This window comes from Vulpes lagopus, chromosome 8 (genome assembly GCF_018345385.1).
Source record: "Vulpes lagopus strain Blue_001 chromosome 8, ASM1834538v1, whole genome shotgun sequence".
In the NCBI taxonomy this organism is placed as follows: domain Eukaryota; kingdom Metazoa; phylum Chordata; class Mammalia; order Carnivora; family Canidae; genus Vulpes; species Vulpes lagopus.
In genome coordinates this window covers 13,879,381-13,901,533 of record NC_054831.1, presented here as the reverse complement: position 1 = coordinate 13,901,533, position 22,153 = coordinate 13,879,381, and the positions used below count along the sequence as shown (strand labels likewise).

Genomic DNA, 22,153 nt, shown 5'->3' with positions numbered 1-22,153 from the left:
TCCAGGGCCAGGGATACTTCTGACCCAACAGGGATAAATTCAGGGGTTCTCACAATGCCTTCAGGTTCAATAACTGAAAGAAAAACTCACAGAAGGAAGGAGATCACTACACTTTAAGACTACAGCTGTATAAGACAAACAACTGGGCAATACCATTGCCAGTGAGGTGACGAGACACAGAGGAGGAGGCCCGGGAGGCAATGCTGAGCCTCCTGGGCCTCCTCTAAGGAGTCAGGGCCAGCTCATCACTCCCCAGGAGTCATCAGGGTGCTCAACGTTCTTATCGGAGTTTTATCACATGGGCATAAAAATTAAATCAGTAGCTAGAAGTCAGAACTCAATCTCCAGCCTCTAATCACAAACTTGCCCTTTCTGATAACTAACTCTCATCTTCAGTCACTTTATTAGCATAACAAAAACTCCTAACATTGAGGAAATCCCAAGGATTATACAACCTCCATGCTAGGAATCAGAGGCAAAGACCAGATATATTTTTTTTATTACCCCACACAAAGACAGGAGAAAATCTTGAAAACGCAAGGAAGAAGTGATTAGTCACTTACCAAGGAAACTCTAGTAAGATGACCTCTTAGAAAAAACAATGGAGGCCTTAAGCAGGATAATATATTCAAAGAGTTCCACAAAAAACTGTCAAATAAAAATCTTCTACCCAACAAAGCTATCTTTCAAAAAGAAAGATGAAATAAACCAAACAAGTTTGAAAGACTGTGTTGCCTTACAAGAAACAGTAAAGGAAGTCCTTCGAGCTGAAAGCAAATAACACGTACAGTAAGCAAATCCACATGAAAAAACAGAGCACTGGGGCAGCCCTGGTGGCGCAGCAGTTTGGTGCCGCCTGCAGCCTGGGGTGTGATCCTGGAGACCTGGGATCAAGTCCCACGTTGGGCTCCCTGCATGGAGCCTGCTTCCCCCTCTCCCTGTGTCTCTGCCTCTCTCTCTCTCCCTGAGTCTATGAATAAATAAATAAAATCTTAAAAAAAAAACAACAACAGAGCACTGGTAGGGTAATTATTTAATTATACATAAAACACAGCATAAGTGCCTGTTTTTCTTTCTTCTCACAACTATCATAAAAAAGAATGCATACAATATGTATACAACATAATGTTGGGCCTATAACATACACAGACATAATGCATGTATCATTATTTGCCAATAATAGCATTAATGAGGTTGGTGGGAGAAAAACCACATTGGAGATACAGATAAAAAGAAAACTACAGAGAGTGAATAAGAAGAAATAAAAATGTTCCATGAGAAAATATACACAATGGAATTAGAGAAGCGAAATAGACATGAGACACAGAAAACAAACTGTAAAATGGCAGATGTCAACCGGATATAGCAACAATACTATTACATGTAAATGCATTCAAAAGAATTATGGATCATGGCTCAGTAGGAATTATCCCAGGAATGTAAGGTTGGTTCAACATATGAAAATCAATATAATAAAATCATTACCAAAAAATAAAAAACAAAAATTATATAATTATCTCAATAGATAAGAAAAAGCATCTGATAAAATCCAACACCCTTTCATGATAAAAACATTCAACACACTAGCAAGAGAGGAGAACGTTCCCCTGGTAGAGTGTTATAAATTATTTCTACTTTTTTCCTTATATATGTGTGTAAACATTTTATATAAACCCTATCTTGAGCACATGTAACTTTCCTAACCAGGAATTATTTAAGTGTTTTTAAGACACACTTTTATGTATGGTCATTAGTGCAAAGTCTGTTGTTCTGACCTACTATCTCATGTTATTTAAACATATAAATTGAAAGTAGTCCATTCAAGTTTCAAGTACAATTTGCATATTGAGTTATGATAAAACTGTCACTGTAGGCTCTAAGTATGGTAGCAATAAGTTTTAAGTGTTTGGTTTATGTTTTGTGCTATTTTTTTAAAATCAATGATTTTTTTTTAAAAGATTTTATGTATTTATTCATGAGAGACACAGAGAGTGTGAGAGGCAGAGACACAAGCAGAGGGAGAAGCAGGCTCCATGCAGGGAGCCCAATGTGGGGCTCGATCCCGGGACTCCAGGATCACGCCCTGGGCTGGAGGTGGCACTAAACCACTAAGCCACCCAGGCGTCCCAATGATTTTTTTTTTTTAAAGAACTTCCTCAGTTTGACAATAGTCATCTAAGAAAATCCCATAGCTAATATCATACTAAATGGTTAAATACTGAAAGCTTCTTCCCTGAAATCAAGAACGAGACAAGTATTCCAATCTCACTAGTTCTAAGAAGGAGCCAGCCCAGCAACTGGAAAAAATACAATAAAAAGCAATCATACTTGAAAGGAAAAGGTACAACTATCTGTATTTTAATAACATCATCTTTTACATGGAAAATCTTAAGGAATCCACCAAAGATATATTAGAACTATAATAAATAAGTTCAACAAGTTGAGAGAATACATGGTCAATATACAAAAATCATTTGTGTTCCTATACACCAGCAATGATCAATCAAAAAAGAAATAAAAAAACTTCATTGACAAACACATTAAATGGAATATTTATAAAAGTTGAAAATTTCTTCCTGAAAACTACAAAATATTATTGAAATAAAGTTTTAAAAGATTTGAATAAACAGAAATTCATATCATGTTTAGAAGATATAACACTGTCAGGATAGCAATGTCCCCAAACTGATCTATAGGTTCAAATCACCCCTTATCACAATCCTATCTGACTCCTTTGTAGAAAATGATAAAGCGATTCTAAAATTTGTATGGAATCACAAGAGATTCCAATAGACAAAATAATCTTTTAAAAAAAAGTAGGACTCAACTCACACACAAAAAAAACTTACTACGAAAAGCACATATAAATGCCAGAGGGAAAAGGGGATGGGCAGAATGAGTGAAGGGGAGTGGGAGGTGCAGGCTTTTAGGGATGGGATGAAAAAGTCCCGGGGATGAAAGGCACAGCAGAGGGAATACAGTCTATGCTGTTGTAATAGTGCTGTATTGTGACAGAGGGTAGACACACTTGTGAGCACACTTGAATCACAATGCTGTACACCTGAAATGAATGTAACAATTTGTGTCAACTACACTAAAAAATTTATTTTAAAAAAAGAACTTACTGCAAAGCAATGGCAATCAAGACAAGTGTGGGACTGGCACATGAATAAATAAATAGATGAATGGAAGAGAATTAGAATCCAGAAACAAACCCATATAATATATCTAAGTCCAACTGATTTCCTTGAAGGGGGTGAAGACAATCAAATAGGAAAAGAACAGTCTTTTCAACAAACAATGCTGGGACTGCTAGAGCCACATGCAAAAGAATGAAACTGGACCCTTACCTCACACCACATATACATATTAACTCAAAATGGATCAAAGGTCTTATGTAAGAGCTAAAATTATAAGACACTTAAAAGGAAACATAGGGGGCAAACCTTTAAGACATTGGATTTGGAAAAGGATTCCTAGATAATATACGAAAGCCAGGAGCAACAAAAGAAAAACAGATAACCTGGAGTTCATCATAATTTTTAAAAATTGTGCCTCTAAGGACACCATCAAGAAAGTGAGGACAACCACAAAATGGGAGAAAATATTGGCAAATCATACTATCAGATAAGGAACTCAAATCTAGAACATATGAAGAACTTTAAAATTCAATAATGAAAAGAAAACCCAATTTTTAAAAATGAGCAAAGCACCAAAATAACCACCTGTCCAGAAAGTTGTACAGAGGCAACAAGTACATGAAATGATACTCAATACATCAGGAAAATACAAATCAAAACCAGAATGACGTGCTACTTTGAAGCCACAAGGATGAGAAATCAGACCCTCATTCATTGCTGGTGGGCGTGTGGCACCCATAGATAACAGTCCGGCAGGTTCTTATGACTAAACACAGAGCTACCGTATGACCCAGCTTTGTTCACCAAGCTGCTATAAAAGAATACTAGAGATAGGTGGCTTATAAATAACAGGCATGTGTTCTCTAAGTTTTGGAGTCTCGAAGTCCAAGATCAAGGTAGCAATGGGTTCTGTGTCTGCTGAGGGCTCACTGATGGTGGTCTTAGAACTGTGTCCTCACATGTCAGAAAGAGGCAAGGGAGCTCTTTAGGGTCTCTTCTATAAAGGCACTTAAGCCCATGCAGGAGGGTTCTTATAACCTACCTATGTCCCAAAGGACTCAGCTCCTTACACCATGGCACTGGGGATTAGGATTCAACATACGAATCTAGGGGAGGGGGCAGATGCAAATATCCACTCTCAACGGCACCCAGCAACTGCACTCCTAGATACACACCCACCAAAAATAAAAACATAGGTCCACACAAAATCTTTTACACAAATGTTTACATCATATTATTCAAAATAGCCACAAGTGGAAGCAGCTCAAATATTTGTGGTAGATTGATAGAACAGAATATTATTTAGTGATAAAAAAGAACGAAGTATTGATAAATGCACAATATGATTGAATCTTTAAAAAATTAAGTTAAGTGAAATAGGTCAGGAAAAAAGCCCAGAAAATAGACTAAAATCTTTGTGATACAAAATTAGATTAATGGTTGCTTAGAGCTGCATGGGGAGGGGAAATAGACTGCATAGCTTCAGGATGGGGTTTCTTTTTGAGGTCACAAAAATTCTGTCCTAAAACTGACAGATTGTACACATCTACGAATATATCAAACCATTAGTTGTACACTTTAAGTGGATGAATTGAATACTATGTGAATGATATTTCAAGAAAGCTGTTTAAAAGGGAAAAAAGAGACAGTTCTATTTGCAAAATGCTGTGAGAGGCCGATATCAAACTCAGGTCCAGAGAGATCTCACCTCTACGACCAGCAGTCAAATTCTAGGAGCAGAATGCGTGAAATATCTGCTCATAGCTCAAAAGCAGACTCCTAAGAGCAATCTTACAACAGCAAATAGTTCATAATCATATCACGTATGTATTACTCATTTTAATCATGTATTAATGCCTGAGCAAGAGTGTCAATTACCATTACTGTTATATATGTTCCCATCATGGTCACCAGCACATATAGTGCCTACAAAGCTTCCACACAATCAACATGAAACACTATTTGTTCTAAATACGAGATTTAATACAGAGAACTAGCTGCATACAAAATACTGCAAGAGTGACGGAGAAACGGGAGGCCCCTAAGGCCTCTTTGGATCCCATACACACTCCCATGACACACGAGGAGCAGGAGGCCCCCAGGGCCTCTCTGGATCCCACACACATTCCCATGACACATGAGGAGCGAGAGGCCCCCAGGTCCTCTCTGGATCCCACACACATTCCCATGACACACGAGGAGTGAGAGGCCACCAAGGCCTCTCTGGATCCCACACACTCCCATGACACACTAGGAGCGGGAAGGCCCCCAAGGCCTCTCTGGATCCCACACACACTCCCATGACATACTAGGAGCGGAAAGGCCCCCAGGGCCTCTCTGGATCCCACATGCACTCTCCCATGACACACCAGGGGTGGGAGGCCCCCCAAGGCCGCTCTGGATCCCACACGCACTCTCCCATGACACACCAGGGGCGGGAGGCCCCCCAAGGCCACTCTGGATCCCATACACACTCTCCCATGACACACGAGGGGTGGGAGGCCCCCCAAGGCTGCTCTGGATCCCACATACATGCCCATGACACACCAGGAGCAGGAGGGCTATGTAGATCACATAAAACTACCACACTGGGGAGCTAGAGGTTGCCATACTCATTGTTGCTCTAGATCAACCTTCTCTGTCCCAATCCAGAGATCAAGACGCCTCTGACAAATGTGTTGACTCCAGGAAAACAGTACGTTAGCCCAAATGTGTGGACATATGAAGAATCCCACTTACCTACAAAGCCACACCATGACTGATGGAATATATCAGTAAAATGGACCCTTAAGCCCTTTCTCCTCCCCTCCCCAATCAACTCCATTCCTTATTCAGCACTCTCCTTGGAGCACCAAGGGTAGGGAGACTGGTAGGCCCCAAAGAGCAGGGGAAGCGTGTTACCTGAGAGCACAGGCTCAGGGAGCCAGACATCGTGGCCCCCCCGCAGCCTGCTCCCACCCTCCCCTTTGTAGCTGACACCAGGGGGCAGGACAGAGTTCATTCCTAAGGGGGAAGAGTGACCTGAAAATGAAGTTTGTCGTTTTGTAAAATGAAAGGACTGAAACTTGATGGAATTTACCCAGAAACAAAAATCTAGAAAAGGGAGAAGTTTACAATTCAGAATTTATTATGTTTTAGCTAATAGGTCTGAGTAAAGACACCATCAATCCTGGGAATGCAGGTCAGGCTTCAGGGCCAAAATTAGCCGCTTGGAAGCATGGTGGGACCTGTCCTCGGCCTGAAGTTCAGGAGCCCAAGGGCAGTGACCTCTGACCAGTGACACACTGCTCCCTCCCCAATTCATCCTCACTCTAAGCATTTTCTCTGACATACACTTTCTAGGGTTTTTAAATACTCACTAACCAATCCCTGGGACAGTAAAAAACAAAAACAAAACCTGTATCTGTAATACTATGAAATCTCTCTCTGAATTGAACTACTAGTGTCACTATTATCAAGGCAGCATATATATTAGCATGTTTAAAGTCCTATCCAAGTAAGTGACATTCTAGCCAGCATAGCCCAGAGTAGTCAGAAGGAACATGTAACAGCCCTCTAGCATTATTTACTCAGTATTATTCTCTAAGTTCTAATCAGTACAAGGCATAAAGCAGAAATGTGTTAAAACTACTGGAAGCGGAATTACAATTATTATTATTGAGACTATATAATGAAAAAATGGAAAAGCATCAAGTGAAGAACCATTAGACCTAAGGAAATGGCTAAATAGAAAAAGTAGCTTTATTACAATTAAAGACAACAGGAAAAAAGCCACTCAAAAAAACATTAAAAAATATTTTTAAAAAGTTGCATATACTCTTAACCAATTATATTAAAAAGAAGACTTGAGTAAATGATGATGATAAAATCACCTTTGGAAATGGCAGATGACAGTGAAAAACATTATTTCTTCCTACACTACTCTGCCGGCCTGGTAGGGTGACTTTGCGGTGGAATGGAGGACGAGATCTGTGGTGGCCCCAGGTCACACAGGCCTCAGAAGACCCAGATCCAGGCCATTGCGCTCCCCCAGGTCTCCTGAGACACAGTCAGCTACTGCCAACACCGGCACCGCGCCATGGCCCCCAGGAGGGCAGGACACAAGAACAAAGATAAAATTCAGGAGAAGGAGAGGAAAATCCACAGACTGAAAGAAAATACTCACAAAAGACATACCTGACAAAGGACTATTGTCCAAAACATACAAAGAACTCTTAAAAGTAAACAAGAAAAAAAATGAAAACCCAATTTAAAAATGGGCAAAAGACTTGAACAAGCATCTCATCAAAGAAGATATACAGAGCAAAACTAAAAAGGTAAATTCCTATTTCTCATACAAAAACAAGACTGGTTCCCACTTCTGTGTGCGAACAGAAGTAATAAAGAAGGCAGCGCTAACTGGCATCCAGTCTTAGCGGGGCCGGTGTGCTCATCAACAGTAGAGGACACATGGCACATTTATTTCAATGAAAATATTACACACTAACTATGGATCTACAGACGGTGGATAAGCATAAGGTGGCCAATATCGTATGTCGGGACGCCTGGGAGGCTCAGCAGTTGGGTGCCTGCCTTCGGCTCTGGTTGTGATCCTGGGATCCGGGATCGAGTCCCACATCGGGCTCCCTGTGAGGAGCCTGCTTTTCCCTCTGCCTGTATCTCTGCCTCTCTCAGTCTGTGTCTCTCATGAATAAATAAATAAATCTTAAAAAAAAATATCCTATTTTTGTCATCAGGGAACTGTAAATTACAATGACATACCACTATACAACAGTTAGACCCGTCAAAACGGAGAACATTTCCAAACACCAAGCGCAGGTGGAGATGTGCACCAACAGCTCGCGCTCACTGCTGGTGGGAATGCAGAATGGTACAGTCGCTTTGGAAGACAGTGTAGCGGCTTCTTACAAAACTAAACAGACTCTCACCCTACAATCCAGCAGCTGCACTCCTTAATATTTACCCAAACAAGTCAAAAGATTATCTCCACTCAAAAACCTGCACATGAGTGTTTATAACAGCTTCATTCATAATTTCTAAAACTTGGAAGCAAATCAAGATGCCCTTCAGTTGCTGAGCTGATAAATAAACTGTGGTCTATCCAGACACTAAAAAGAAAGGAGCCTTCAAGCCATGAAAAGATATGGAGGAGTGTCAATCTGACACTAAGTGAAAGAAATCAATCTGAAAAACGACACACAGCAGGCATGATTCCAACTAGACGGCATTCTGGAAAAGGTAACACTACAGAGGCAGTTGGATGAATGGTTCCCAGAGGCTAGGGATAGGAGAGAAACAGGCAGAGCATAGAGGGTTTAGGGCAGTGAGTCTACTTTATATGGTACCACAGTGGTGGACACACATCATCACACACACATCCAAACCCACAGAGCGTGCACTGCCAGGAGTGACCCTGATGTAGATCGTGGGCTCTGGGTGATGACGACACGTCCACACAGGTTCATCGGATCAGTGGGGATGGTGATGGTGGGGAGGCTGGCAGGGTGCAGCCTGTTGGAAATGCCTGCACCTTCCCCTCAGTTCTGTTCTGAATCTAAAACTGCAACCCCCCCCCCCCATAAATAAAGCCTATTAAAGACAAAAAAGAGAATAGAAACCCGGCTCAATGACACACCAGTTAAAAAGTGAAAAGGACAGACATTTTCAAGTCTAATAGGTACCTCGGAGCCCCAGTTAGTAAACGCAGGAAGAGGCCAAGAACACACAGAACTCCAGAGAACAGGCCCCAACATATAGTGATTTCAGTACACAGTGAAGTGGCATCAAAAAGAGGATAAAATAATAATTTTTTAATGGATTTAAAATAACTGGTAATCTATTTTGAGGGGGAAAAAGTTAAATCCTTATTTATACAGTGGACAGCAAAATAAATACCACCCCGATGAAAGAGTTATTCCTTTTAAATGAAGCCATAAAGGAACTAAAAGAATTTGATCTCAGGGAAGGAAATGCCTTTCTAGGCATAAAAGCAAGAGGGGGAAAAACAAAGAGAAATACAGACATTTTATCATTTTTTAAATTTCTTAAATCATTTACCGATCTTGATAAAATGTCTAATTTGAAGTTCATACATATTTATGTCAAATACTGGGTGTGGCAGAGTAAAAAATATTTGGTCTTTGTCCCGGTTTCCTGGCACAAGCTTTTAAAACCCTTGGAATTTACAGCCTTTTGTATGCTAATGATATGGCTGGGGAGGGGGCTAGATAGGACTGGTCACCAGAAAACCAGCCACCATCCCCTCCCCTGACCGACAGGAGGGAAAGCCCTGGAAACTGGCCAGTGATTTAATCTATCATGCTCGGTAATGGAACCTCCATAAAACCTCCTAAATGACAGTGTCTGGGGAGCTTCCAGGTTGGTGATCATATCCTCCTGCTAGGAAGATGGCATGCCCAGAGAGGGCACGGAAGCCCTGAACCCCTCTCCCTATACCTTGCCCACTCATCTCTTCCCCGTGGGTGTTTCTGAGTTTTATCCTTTATAATGATTAATAATGAATAAATAAGTTTATTTATATAAGTATAACGTACCTCTAAGAAGACACATGTACCTGATGTTCACTGTGGCATTATTTACGATGGCCGAGATACAGAGGCAACCCAAGTCTACACTGATGAATGAATGCGTAAGATGATGTGATGTGGGTGTACTCACACACACACAATGGAGTATCACTCAGCTATAAAAAAGGAATGAAATCTTGTCATTTCCAGCAACATGGATGGACCTACAGCATATTATGCTAAGTGAAATGTCAGAAAAAGACCGTATGATATTACTTCTAATCTGGAATCTTAAAAAAAAAAAAAAAGAAAGGAAAAAAAGAATGAGCAAATAGAAACAGACTCATAGATACAAAGAACAATCTGTCGATTGCCATGGGACAAATGGGGAGGGAAGAAGAGGTATAAACTTCCAATTATAAAATATTAAGACAAGAGGGTGTGATATACAGCACAGTGATCATGCCACAATATACAGAAATGCTGAATCAGTATGCTGTACACCTGAAACTAATATAATATTTTATATCAACTATACATCAATAAAATGAAAATAAAAATAGAGATTAGCAAATAATGGCCTGCAGACTGACCCAGTTGTTTTTGTAAATAAAGTTTTATTGGAACACCCAAGCTCATTCATTTACATACACTCTATAGCTGTTTGTCAGCTACAACTGCAAAGCTGTAGTGACAGATGACAGAGACCATGTGGCCACAGAAAAACTTCAACTATTTACTCTCTGGCCCTTTACAGTAACAAGGTTTAGGATGCAGAATAGCTATTTGCCTCACTTCACAAGCTTGGTGACACAACTGAGACCCGGATCTGACAAGGACTTTGTCAACACGCCTTGCTATGTACTGCTTTTCCCTGGTTCCCGGTGAACTTATCGATCAAATTACGAGTTCTGAAGTGGAGAGCGGGTCCCTGCGGAGTCCTGATCGTGCTATAAATGATGAGCATTTCAGCGTGTCCGCCCTCACCACGTCACCCACTAGGCGCTTCAGTTGGCAATCAGATGTGTCATCCTACTGCTCCTAAAGCCACGTTGCCCTCGGACTTCCCTGTTGCTCTTAGAGGTGACATCTTGGTCCTGATCTCTCCAGCCACCCCTCAGGCCTCGACCTTCACCTCCCAAGGCACAGACTCCCGTGACGCACCTGGGCAAGCTCACTTCTTCCGGCCTGACTACTCTGCTCTCCTTTCACATCCGGGCAGCCACTCTAGAATCCGACCTATTTTACCTGCATTTGCCTCTAGTCCCTCCTCCTTAGACAAGTATTCCCTGTACATCATAAATCTTTAATATGTACCTAAAAGGCAAAATCTGAACTCCTTAATGGGGATTTCCCAGGTCTCCACCATACAAACTTCTCCTGCCAGTTCAACCGCATTTGCTGTGCCTTTGGCGAAATCCTTCCTCAAGAGCCACTTTAAATTCTAGCTGTTCCTCCTCAAATAAGTAAAAAGAAAGTGGTGTACAGAGTCCACATGACAGCACTTTTCTCACCATGGCCTACGCTTCTCACCTGCTAACTCACCAGAGGACGGCTTACCACCCACGGAGGACTTCTATGAACACTCAAGTGGTACAAAACTTAGGTACCACAAAAGCAAGCTGTGCTATATGCAGGGACAGGAGCCAGAGCAGTGTCACCACTGTTTCCCTAAGGCATTCATCACTGAAACCCTAAAGTGTTTCTTTATATAAAGTATCGATATTTGGAAAATGAAAAAAAAAAGTGGTATCACAAGTTTATGATAACCAAATAAGAGACACAGTGTAGTAAAAAACATACACTCTGAGCACCTGGCTGGCTCCATGGGTAGAGTCGTGAGTTCCAGCCCCACTCTGGGTGTGGGGCCTACTTAGAAAAAAGTATGCGTGTGTGTGTGTGTGTATATATACTTATATATATATATAGTATATACATCTGTATACTATATATAGTACATATGTAAGTGTATATATATATATGTGTGTGTGTGTGTATATATATATATATATATATACACTGTGTACACATACACACACACACCCTTCTACACATATATAAATACACCCCAGAGAAACCTGGGTTCAAATTCCTGTTTGTGACTACACAACTTTACACGAGGTTTTAGCCTCCCTGAATTCCCTGAATGTCAAATACTGTCAATTGTCATTGTTGGAGGTAGCGCTGTAGTAAAAGTGGCCTTGAGCACTGAATTACAACTCCTGAATCACTGTTCTTAGGAGAAAGATAGGGTCAGGTTTCTGTGCGCCTCTGGTCACATTTCCATCAATCAACTAACACATAACCTTGTTTGTGGGTGTTCTGCAAACGGACACTTACTTCATGTGTACTGATTCATTAGCACTGAACTCGCACCTGAACAAAGCTTGTTTCATGAGTGTTTTCTCCGTAAGGCCCACGGCAGCCTTCCAGCCCCAAGGAACACTGGGCAGCACTTCCACGCTCTGCTTGGGGGCCGTTCACAAGGGCAAATTCACCAATACCAGGTACAAAACAACTGCAAACAGGCGCCAGCAAGGCTGCAGAGACGGGGCTTGTTGAGCGGTGTGCAAGCTGGGCTGAGACGGCGGGGCCAGGAGCGGCTCACGTGAGGGTCCCCCTACAGGTAAGTCCCGAATCGGCGAGGCACGAGGACTGCGCCCCGTTGCAGGGTTACCGTGGGGATTGGCAATAATGCACGTACAGTGCTCAGCACCACAGTACCCGACACATGGCAGGAGCTGGCATTTATCCCCCAAACTGAGACAGTCACCTATTTCTAAAAACATCTCTATTAAGTATTCCACTTCCTGCATACCACAACAAGCCCACAAGAGGATTCAAAATAGCTTCCAAACACTAGAAGCAATTACTCTCAGCCACTGAGGTTAGACAGTAAGGAATTCATCCAGAGTACCATACTCCCACCTACAAGACTCGAAGCTAACCCAGTTTTCTTCCCTTACAGAACACGCATTAGCATCCTGGGACGTGAAAAGCCCACCTCCGTGTGTGCTTACCTTGCTTCTGCCCCGCCACCTCGGTCCCCCTGTCCTCAGCATCTGGGTAAGCACAGGTGAGAAGACTTTCGGGGGTGAAAACTCAGGTTTCTGACTACCCACACCCCTAAGGCCAAGGAGAGCTCACTCAACGTGTGATGAAACGCAAGCAAAACAATCCGCCTGCCACGGACATATAGGAAATCAGCAAAGGCACCAAGTTCTTGTGGCTGCCCCTAGTCTGGACCTGGATTCATTCTTAAGTAACAGGTGAGAGCCCTCCTGACCTTCAGTCTTTGGTCTTTATTCCTAAAACTGGGGTTGATTAGCCCCTACAACCCACTTTAACCCCAAACCCAGATGTAAGGCAAAGAAGGCCGTGCTCCCCACTGGGTCTTTGTCCCTCGTGACTCAGCTGTGGGGTCCCCTGAGGAAGGCCTGGGCGCAGGGAGATGCAGCCCACGGGCACTCTGCTTGGTCACTCCCAACTCGTCTCATGCTGAAACCCACACAGCCCAATGCCAATGGGACACGAAGTGGGGGTTACTCAAGAATATTCTAAGTCATGCTACCTTAAACTCTAGTAAAAAAAACAGTGAAAGTAAAACTTACCAATTAGGACTTTAAACTCTTAGAGGAGTAACAGTTTTCATCTAAATGCTTAACACTAGCATTTCTAGGTGAACATCATACACAGTAGTAGGCCAGGGCCCAGGGGGCCCGACATCAAGCCCAAATCATTTGTCCTCACATCACTCACTGTGCTAAGGGACAGGGCCTCGGCCTCAGGACCTGCCTGGCTAAGTACTGGGAGGCCCCAGGGGCCAGCAAGCACCAGAACCTGCTGGCCCTGTTGGCCGGGGTCATCTGAATGTGGGCGAATTTGGGAGCCATGCTGTCCACTCACAACCCTAGCTGCACAGGCTAGCACAACTGAGGAACTGCATTTCTAGTGATCTAAATGTCAATCTAAAAACATACTCAACTCAAAATAAAATAAAATAAAATAAAATAAAATAAAATAAAATAAAATATAAAATAAAATAAAATAAAATAAAATAAAAACATACTCAACTCAGCTACTGGAAAAGTTTTAAGTGTGTTTGGATAAGAAAATCTACGTTTTTAACTGCAAATTTTATAAAATCTAAATATTTATCAAGTATTTTTGATGAAATGCTAACATCCAAATTGAGACATGCTAATCAATGTAAAATTTTTTTAAAGATTTATTTATTTGAGAGAGCACACGTGTGAAGAGTGAGCATGTAGGCAAGTGGGGGAGAACCAGAGGGAGAAAGCAGTCCTCAAGCAGATTCCCCACTGAGCACAGAGGGGTACTCGATCCCACGACCCTGAGATCATGCATGACCTGAGCCAAAATCAAGAGCCGGACGCTTCACCAACTGAGCCGCCCAGGTGCCCCACACAAATTTTTATATTGCTTACATATTAATATAATTAATACTTTGGTTTAGAAAACTGCACTGAAACTAATTTCACCTTTAAAAATTTTTTTGACGTGTCTACTAGAAAATTTTTGTTTTGTTGTTGTTGTTAGGTAGCACCAAAGTAAGAGTCCTCAAACTCTGTGATGAGTTAACTGAATCGAGGGGGGAGGACTGATTTACCTTTCCCCAGCTCTGACTCCTCTTCCCCCTCCCTGAGATAACCCTCACTTACTCATATTTGACAGAAGTAGTGCTGCTCACTAAACCTGATTCGGCTCCTGTCGGTGTCCAACAAGACTAGCCCTACAGAGACATGTTTGCTTCCCCCAAATGAATCTGCATCTAGACACGAATCCGATCTCCAGAGGCTGGAGAACTCCTATTCATCCTTCCAGACCCAGTGGAAATGAATCATGTTTGAGGACTCCCCAGGGCCTCACTCACCACAACGCAGCAGTTATCACAGGTGCTGGGGCTCCCTGAAAACCCTGCGACTACCCGGTTCATCTCACAAGTGCGGACCAATGCACACCAGCCAGGTGCCTGGTGCTCTTCTTGCTGGTAGGGATGGTGGGGATGGCAGTGAACATGACATCCTTTCTCTGTGGGGCTGTCTGTGCATCTAGAATCAGAGTGACTCTGAAGAAGATCAATAGTAAGTGTTCTCTAAGGTTTAGTCACCTATCAAGTGACTAAAATCACAGAGCCAGCTGTCCTGACGTATAGAGTCCCCCCTGCACCCCGGTCAATCTGCACCCCACCAGCTGAATTAACACAGACAACAAGTCCATCCTAGCATGCTAACACATATTCTCAGAACCAGAAAGAGTGCTGAGGAGACTGCCTCATGTCTGATCACCACCTACAGCTGTGAGGCCGTTCCAAGTCCCCGTCCTGTTTTGTGGCTGGTTTCCCCATCTGGCAAGTAGTGGCCCTACCTAACCCATGTCTAGGGCTACTAATAGGGCCTTTAACACAGCAGATGACAAGCTGTGTTAAGCTGTGTTCGTGTTAGCTTATCCTTATCCCAAGCCTGCGGTTCAAAAGCAAAACTGAAGCTTCACTAGGCCTAGGGGCTTGCACCGGGTCACCTGGCTAACAAGCGACAGCGGCATGACTCCGTCAAGGTACATCAGAATCTGAAATACCAGGCTGTGTTTTCACGGAAATGCAATTATTCTGGCTATAGTCTAATGTATCTGATGTCATGGTAGCACGACTGGTGAGGATGTTTTCAGAAGTCTTCATTTAGTCTTGTAAACATATGAAAAGCTGTTTAATATTATCCATGAGAAACATAAGTTAAAACCACATTAAGATACCACTTTTCAGGGATCCCTGGGTGGCTCAGCAGGTTTAGCGCCTGCCTTTGGCCCAGGATGTGATCCTGGAGTCCCGGGATGGAGTCCCGCGTCGGGCTCCCTGCATGGAGCCTGCTTCTCCCTCTGCCTGTGTCTCTGCCAATCTCTCTCTCTCTCTCTCTCTCTCTCATGAATAAATAAATAAAATCTTAAAAAAAAAAAAAAAAGATACCACTTTTCACTCAACAGATCTAAAATTTTGTAAACGGTGCATTATATCATATTGGCAGGCCTAGTGTTAAAGATACCCTCATCCACTGCCAGTTGAGATGTGCTACTGAGAGGATCTATCAAAATTACAAAAGTATATGCCCTTGGACTCAGTAGCTTCACTTCTAGAAATTTATCCTCAGACATGTGAAGTGACTTTCGTTCCATGTTATAACAGAAACGGACTAGAAGTAAACCTCCTAAAGGTCATCAACAGGGGATTACTTCCTAAAAAGTGAATCTACCCACACAAGCATATACCACATACACAAGAAAGCAGCTCTTCACAGATCAGTATGATTGCAAGTGTTTAACGGTTGGTAAAGCCCACGTTCTGCACTAAAAGCTCACCTCTTCCCAATACACCTTCCATCCCCCAGAGAGAATGTGAGGCCTCAGAGCACGTACCTTTTGAACAAGGGGTTCAGAGAACTCGTAACTACCTAGGTTACTTTCTTCCCAAACTCCATCACAGCAAGCTTCAAAGAGCCTTCCTACCATCACAAGAGATGACTTTAGTGTCACTGAAACTAAGATTTGCCAGCCCTTGGTTCTTCCTATCTCCAAAGCAGGTTAAGAAACAGCTAGAATGTTCTCTGATTTAGGGGCAGGGAGAGGGGAATACCTTCATGTAGAATATTTGTGAGCCTCTTCAAAAAAATTTTTTTAAAGATTTTATTTATTTCTATGAGAGAGAGAGCATGAGCAGCAGGGAGGGGCAGAGGGAAAAGCAGACTCCGCACTGAGCAGGGAGCCTGACATGGGGCGCCATCCCAGGACCCGGGATCATGACCTGAGCAGAAGGCAGATGCTTTACCGACTGAGCACCCCCCCCCCGCCCCGCGCATCCCCTCCTAAAATTATTAACATGAAAATATTGCAAACATTCTTTGAGGTTTGTTTTTAAAGGCATTAATATTAATTTAGGGGCATCTGGCTGGCTCAGTCTGTGCAGCGTGTGACTCTTGATCTCAGGGTTGTGAGTTCAAGCCCCACGCTGGGTATAGAGATGACTTAAATAAAATCTTCATTTAAAAAAAAATCTTTAAAATAAAATACAGGCATTCATTTAAAGCTAGCTAAGACCCTTTACAGTCCAGCTCAATGTAGCTAAAGAACCATATCAACTGCCTTTAGGGGAGCCTCTCTGAACCTCCCTCTCTGCTACGCATCAAACTGACAGGTAGATGTTTTTAAAAAGGCTCAGCAACCTCAATATCCATCAGAAAAGACCCCATTAAATTCTGACATTTCATATTATGCAGCCTTAAAATTGAAATTCTTTTCGGCCACAGTACTGAGACAGGAAGTGGTCCGCAATACACATATTATTGAGAGGACAATTTAGGATGCAGAGAGGCTTGTAGTCAGAGAGCAGATGTATGATTTTGAACATACGTTTACGTATGTGCATAAATATTTCTCACGGGTCGCTATACAACACAGCAACAAGACTTCCTACGGGAAAGGTGGGAAGAAGTTTAAAGCTAACCGTTTAACATCCAAAAATCTACTACTACGTGCATAACATGTTTTTTTAAATAAACATGAGACTCATGAAAACTTGCCTCTTAAACTACCACCATGACTGATTCACTTTACAAACCTTATTGTTAGATTTTAATACAATCAAGTGCCTGTTCATGACAACAGGGACCAACAGCAGAGGAGCAGCTGCGGTTGTCCTCGGTGTTACAACTACCGTGGTAACAGCTCAGTGCTACCTATATCCCAGAACGGACCTTGCACACCTCACATCTCAAACTTATTCAAACTTAGCATTAAGCTACTTTTTTCTTTTTAAACAAAACACAGATTATAGCCATGTGACCGGATTTCCAGGGAAACAGACCGGCAGACAGGAATGCCAACCGAATGGGGTCCGAGAGCAGGGCAGCACCACCCCCACCCCCCCACCCCCAGCCGCTGACTTTCTGGAGACAAAGCTAATGAGTCGCTGGCCTGAACAGATCCACCAATCCCTCCCCACTGTTAACTCCCACTTCTTTTAACTTTAAAATAAAATTTTGTAGGCAGAAGTTTTACAGTAGACTTGTCATGAATTTTAAAATTTAACTCTAAGAAGAACTGGCTTCGGGATAAGAAGGAACCGTCCTGCAGGATTTTTTTTTTTTTTCACTCCTGCAGGATTAACTCAATGTGGAGTATGACTAACCCATCACAGTTACTACAGCAAAGCGTTTCCACACTAAGCCACACACACTCTTAACAAAGTAACCCAAAAAACACAGCCCATCTCACTCCCAGAAGAAAACACAGGACAAAACCCCAATGGCTCTGGGCACAGCCATGACTTCTGAGATACTACACAAAAAACACAATCCATGAGAAAAAAAACAACAACTGACAACCTGGACTACATTTAAATCAAAAACTTCCAAAATGCAGTAATAAAACTAAACTTTTTAAACTTCTGCTGTGTGAAAGACACTGGCAGGAGAAGAAGTCAGACCACGGACTCAGAGAAAATATTTCAAGGAGACATCTCTGATAAAGGACTGTTGCCCCACATGCCGCACCATCAGGGAAAGGCACAGAGAAGCCACCAGACCAGACCCCACTGTGTGCCCATCAGAGGCCCCGTCCAGGGCGCTGAGCACAGTGAGTGCTGGCGAGGCCGAGGAGGGACTGGCGGGGACTCGCACTCACCTCTGGCCCGACACAGACAGTGGCAGTTTCTCACAAAACTCAACCACTTCTTACCCTGGGGACAGCGGTCCCTCTTGGGTGTTTAACCGAGTTAAAACCTGATGTCCACACAAATACCTGCACAGATGTATTTACAGCAAGCAGCCTCATTCCTAAGGGCCCAAACCTGGAAATGACCGCGACACCCTTCTGCAGGGGGTGGATATGTGGTACAACCAGACAATGAAATGTCAGTTAGGGCTAAAGAGAAGAGCTCTCAAGCCAAGAAGAGACAGAGGAACTGCGAACACATATTGCCAAACAAGAGAAGCCCGTCTGAGAAGGCCATCCTGTAGGATTCTAACTCTATGACCTTCCGGAAAAGACGACACCATGGACACAAGGTGGGGGATGAGTCAGGAGAACGGGGAGTTTTTTAGGGTAGTGAAATTATCCTGTGGGGTACTCTGATGGTGGATATATCTCATATTACATTGTCAAAATCCACGAGAAGAACCACTCCAAGAGTAAACGCCAGTGTGCATCAGGTGGACTCCCGGATGATGGCAGGCCACGGACTACAACAAACGGGAGGTTGACAGTGGCCGGGGGCTGTGGATGTGCGGGGACACGGAGTATGGGGGGGCTCTGTCTTTTCCATTCAACTTTGCGGGGTACCTAAAGAATGAAGTCTATTAAAACAGGAAAAAAAATACACTGTGAGCTAAGTAAGATGACAATTCTGTAAGAAAAAAGAAAATGGGGTTTTAGGACTCCTTAAGAGACATGGAAGCAGAACACAGCAAGGATTGATTTACATTTTTAGAGTGACCGGTAACAATGATGTAGGTGCTAAATAACCCCACTGGCGCAAACAACACAGAAGTCCCCAACGGTAGGCTCAAGAGCTGGGGATGGGGATGGGGCAGTCCGCAGGTTTCGGGGTTACAGAAGTTATAGGCAGGATGTGCGCTGACACCGTCCCCGAGGCCCCGAGGCCCCGGGACAGGCCGGTGGGACGCAGCCCCGGTTCAGGGTCAGCCAGGGCCGCCTCCGGGATGGACTCCCGCAGGCTGCAAGGTGGGGACCCAACGACCTCTGCACAAAAGATAACCGGTCATCATTCACTTCCTAAAAGTCTGCGCAGCGGCAGGACTTTCCAAACATTTAACAACAACAAAAAAGAAATTTTATGACCCACGTCATTTAAAAAAAAAAAAAAAAAAAAAGGAGCTGAGTTTTGACCTAAATTTCATAGGGCGAGAAAAAGAACCCTGCACTGGACAGGGGGAGGGGTGCACATATGTGCCGCACGCAGGCTCCACCTGGGATCCTTTTTAATTAAAAAATTCTGAGCATTCCAAGCATATCTCCCAGCTCTTCCCCTTCTCCGTACGAAGGACACCTGCCTTCTTCCTGCAGACAAAGGTTTAAGGGCAGGAAATACTCGTGCCAACAAGCCTGCGGTCTGCGAGCGCTTGCTCAGGTCACGGGCAGGCCCTCGGCGCCCCCCCAGCTCCCCGAGCCCCCCAGCCCCGGCGGGCAGGTCCACCGGGCAGGAGGGCAGCCGCCAGCATGCGAGGCGCTGCCCCGGGCTCCCGAGCTGGGGGTCGCCGAGGACGTGGGCTCAGCGCCCGGGAACTTGGAGGGTCCGCACGGCCCACAGCGGCGCGGCCCGGGCCCCACCTGCGCAGCGCCACCTGTGCGTGCGGTCCTGGAGCGCCGCCCCGGCCCCCTCCCCCTCCCCCTCCCCCTCCCCCTCCCCGTCCCCGGGCGGCCCGGCCCGGCCTCCCCCTACCTGCGCGGCCGCGGCGGCGGCGGCGGCGGGCGGCCCCCCCCCCTGCAGGCCGTCCTCCTCCTCGGGGGGCTCGTCCAAGAGCACCCGGCTCCGGCTCAGCTTCCACATGCTCCGGGGCGGCTCCGGGGTCGGTGCGTCCAGGCGCGCCCCTCCTCGGCCGGCCCGCAGCGCGCGGACGCTCAGGGCTGCGGCTCCTGCGGGACCGGGACGCGGCCAGTGGGGCAGGGCGGGGCGGGGCCGGCGGCGGCGGGGGCGGGGGCGCGGGGGCGCGGGGGCGGGGGCAGGCCCACCCCGCCCGCACCGGCCCACTCCGCCCCCGCCTCCCCGGCCCCGCAGCCGCACCCCGCCCCGCTCCCCCCGACGGCCCCCAACCCTGGGCGGCCGCCCCCTCCCCGCCCGGGACCCCGACCCGGCCCCCGGCCCGCGCTGCCCCCTCCCCGCCGCGGCCCCGCCCCCTCCCCAGACCCCGCCCCTCCCGGCCGCCGCCCCCAGGGGCTCACCGCCGCCCCCTGCGGCGACCCGGTCACCCCGAACTGCCCCCCGCCCCTCACCTTCATTGCCCCCATCCCGGCCCCCAACCCCCGACCACTGCTCACCCTCGGCCACCGCCTCCCGGGCTGACCCCCCTGCAAGCGGACCCTCTCCCCCGGGACTCCCCACCCCGCACCGCCCCCTCGCTTCGGCCCCCTCACACCTGGGACCCCCTCCCCCTGGAGCCCTCCGCACCCCGAGGTGACCCCTTACCCCAGGACCCCCACGCCGGGCCGCCCCTCCTCCCGGGGCCCCGCCTCACCCCCGACCCTCCCTAGGACCCGGGCCGACCCCTCACCCCGGGCGCGGGGCGCGGCCAGGTCGGCGGGCGGCGGCGCGGGGGCGGAGCCGGGGTGGCCAGGCTGCGGTCGCCATGGCAACGGCCGCCGGACGCGGGGCGGGCGCAGTGCGCATGCCCACTGCCCTCTGCCCGCCGGGCTCCCGCCCCGAGAGGGAAGGCGGCGCGCGGGCTGCTGCGACCCCTGCGGGAGGCCTGGGCCGGGGCTGCGGGGGTCCCGGGGCGCGGCCTTCCCCCCTGCACCCCGGGCCCCGGACCCCGGCTCCGGCAGGTGTGCGGGGGGACAGGTGTGCGCGGGGGCGCGTGTGCGCGGAGACAGGTGTGCGCGGCGCAGGTGTGCGCGGGCCCCGGGACCGGGAGCCTGGCGCTGGGGCTGTGCCCTCGGCCCCCAGAGGCGGGTGGCGGTGTCCGGACGCAGGCCCCCACAGGGCAGGGGCAGCTTCGGGAGGATCCACGGTGGAGGAGGTCCAGGGAAAGCAGCAGGGCGGTCAGAGTCGCGCGAGCCGCAGCCACCCTGGGCCGTGCACAGGCCTCGGAGGACCGCCCTGGGCCCCTCGCACTCCAGAAGCCCGTCGAGGCCCCGCTGCGGTTCTGGGGCCTGAGCACCTAGAGGATTTTCAGGCCCCTTTGACCATTGACAGACAAGATGTGTGGGTGTGCCACACGTGGTGTAGGTTACAGGCGATTGATCTAAGCTAAGACCAGGTGACGACCACTGGCCTGGGCCCCAGCCTGGACAGTCAGGGGACCTAGCTGCAAGCAGAGGATCTCTTGCCTCTACCGAAAGTCAGAAGTAGGAGAGACTCTTCACACATTCCAGAGTACAAAGTGACTTGCATTCCTGTCTCTGAAAAGAGCGAAACCATGAAATACAGAAAGATACTCAAATCCGGTTGTGATCAGGGAAATCCAAATTAAGATCTCCACCTAGCAATGGATGCTAAGTAAAATCAGAGAAAGACAAATGCCATATGATGTGGAATTAAGAAGGGAAGAAAATACAACAAAAGAAAAATGGCAACTCAAAAAACCAACGTTAGCTCTAGCGAACAGAACAATCAGATGGTCACCAGAGGGAGGTGGGTGGGGGATGGGTGGAGTAGGGGGAAGGGATGAAGGGGAGCACAGCACTGTTGAGTCACTACATTGTATACTTGAAACTAACATAATAGTATGTTAACTATACTGG

General features: G+C 46.3%; 1 protein-coding gene across 1 annotated transcript in view; it reads right to left on the bottom strand.

Annotated features, from left to right (window-relative positions):
• The window catches only part of LOC121498238 (testis development related protein), a 47,861-nt gene extending 26,885 nt beyond the window's left edge, over nucleotides 1-20,976 (bottom strand). Inside the window, exons 1-2 of the mRNA XM_041768347.1 lie at nucleotides 20,929-20,976; nucleotides 20,136-20,329 (exon numbers count right to left, since the gene is read on the bottom strand). Coding sequence (XP_041624281.1) covers nucleotides 20,136-20,243 — 108 coding nt within the window. The 5' untranslated portion in view covers nucleotides 20,244-20,329; nucleotides 20,929-20,976. The remainder of the gene's footprint in view (nucleotides 1-20,135; nucleotides 20,330-20,928) is intronic.
• Nucleotides 20,977-22,153: the final 1,177 nt, after the last annotated feature.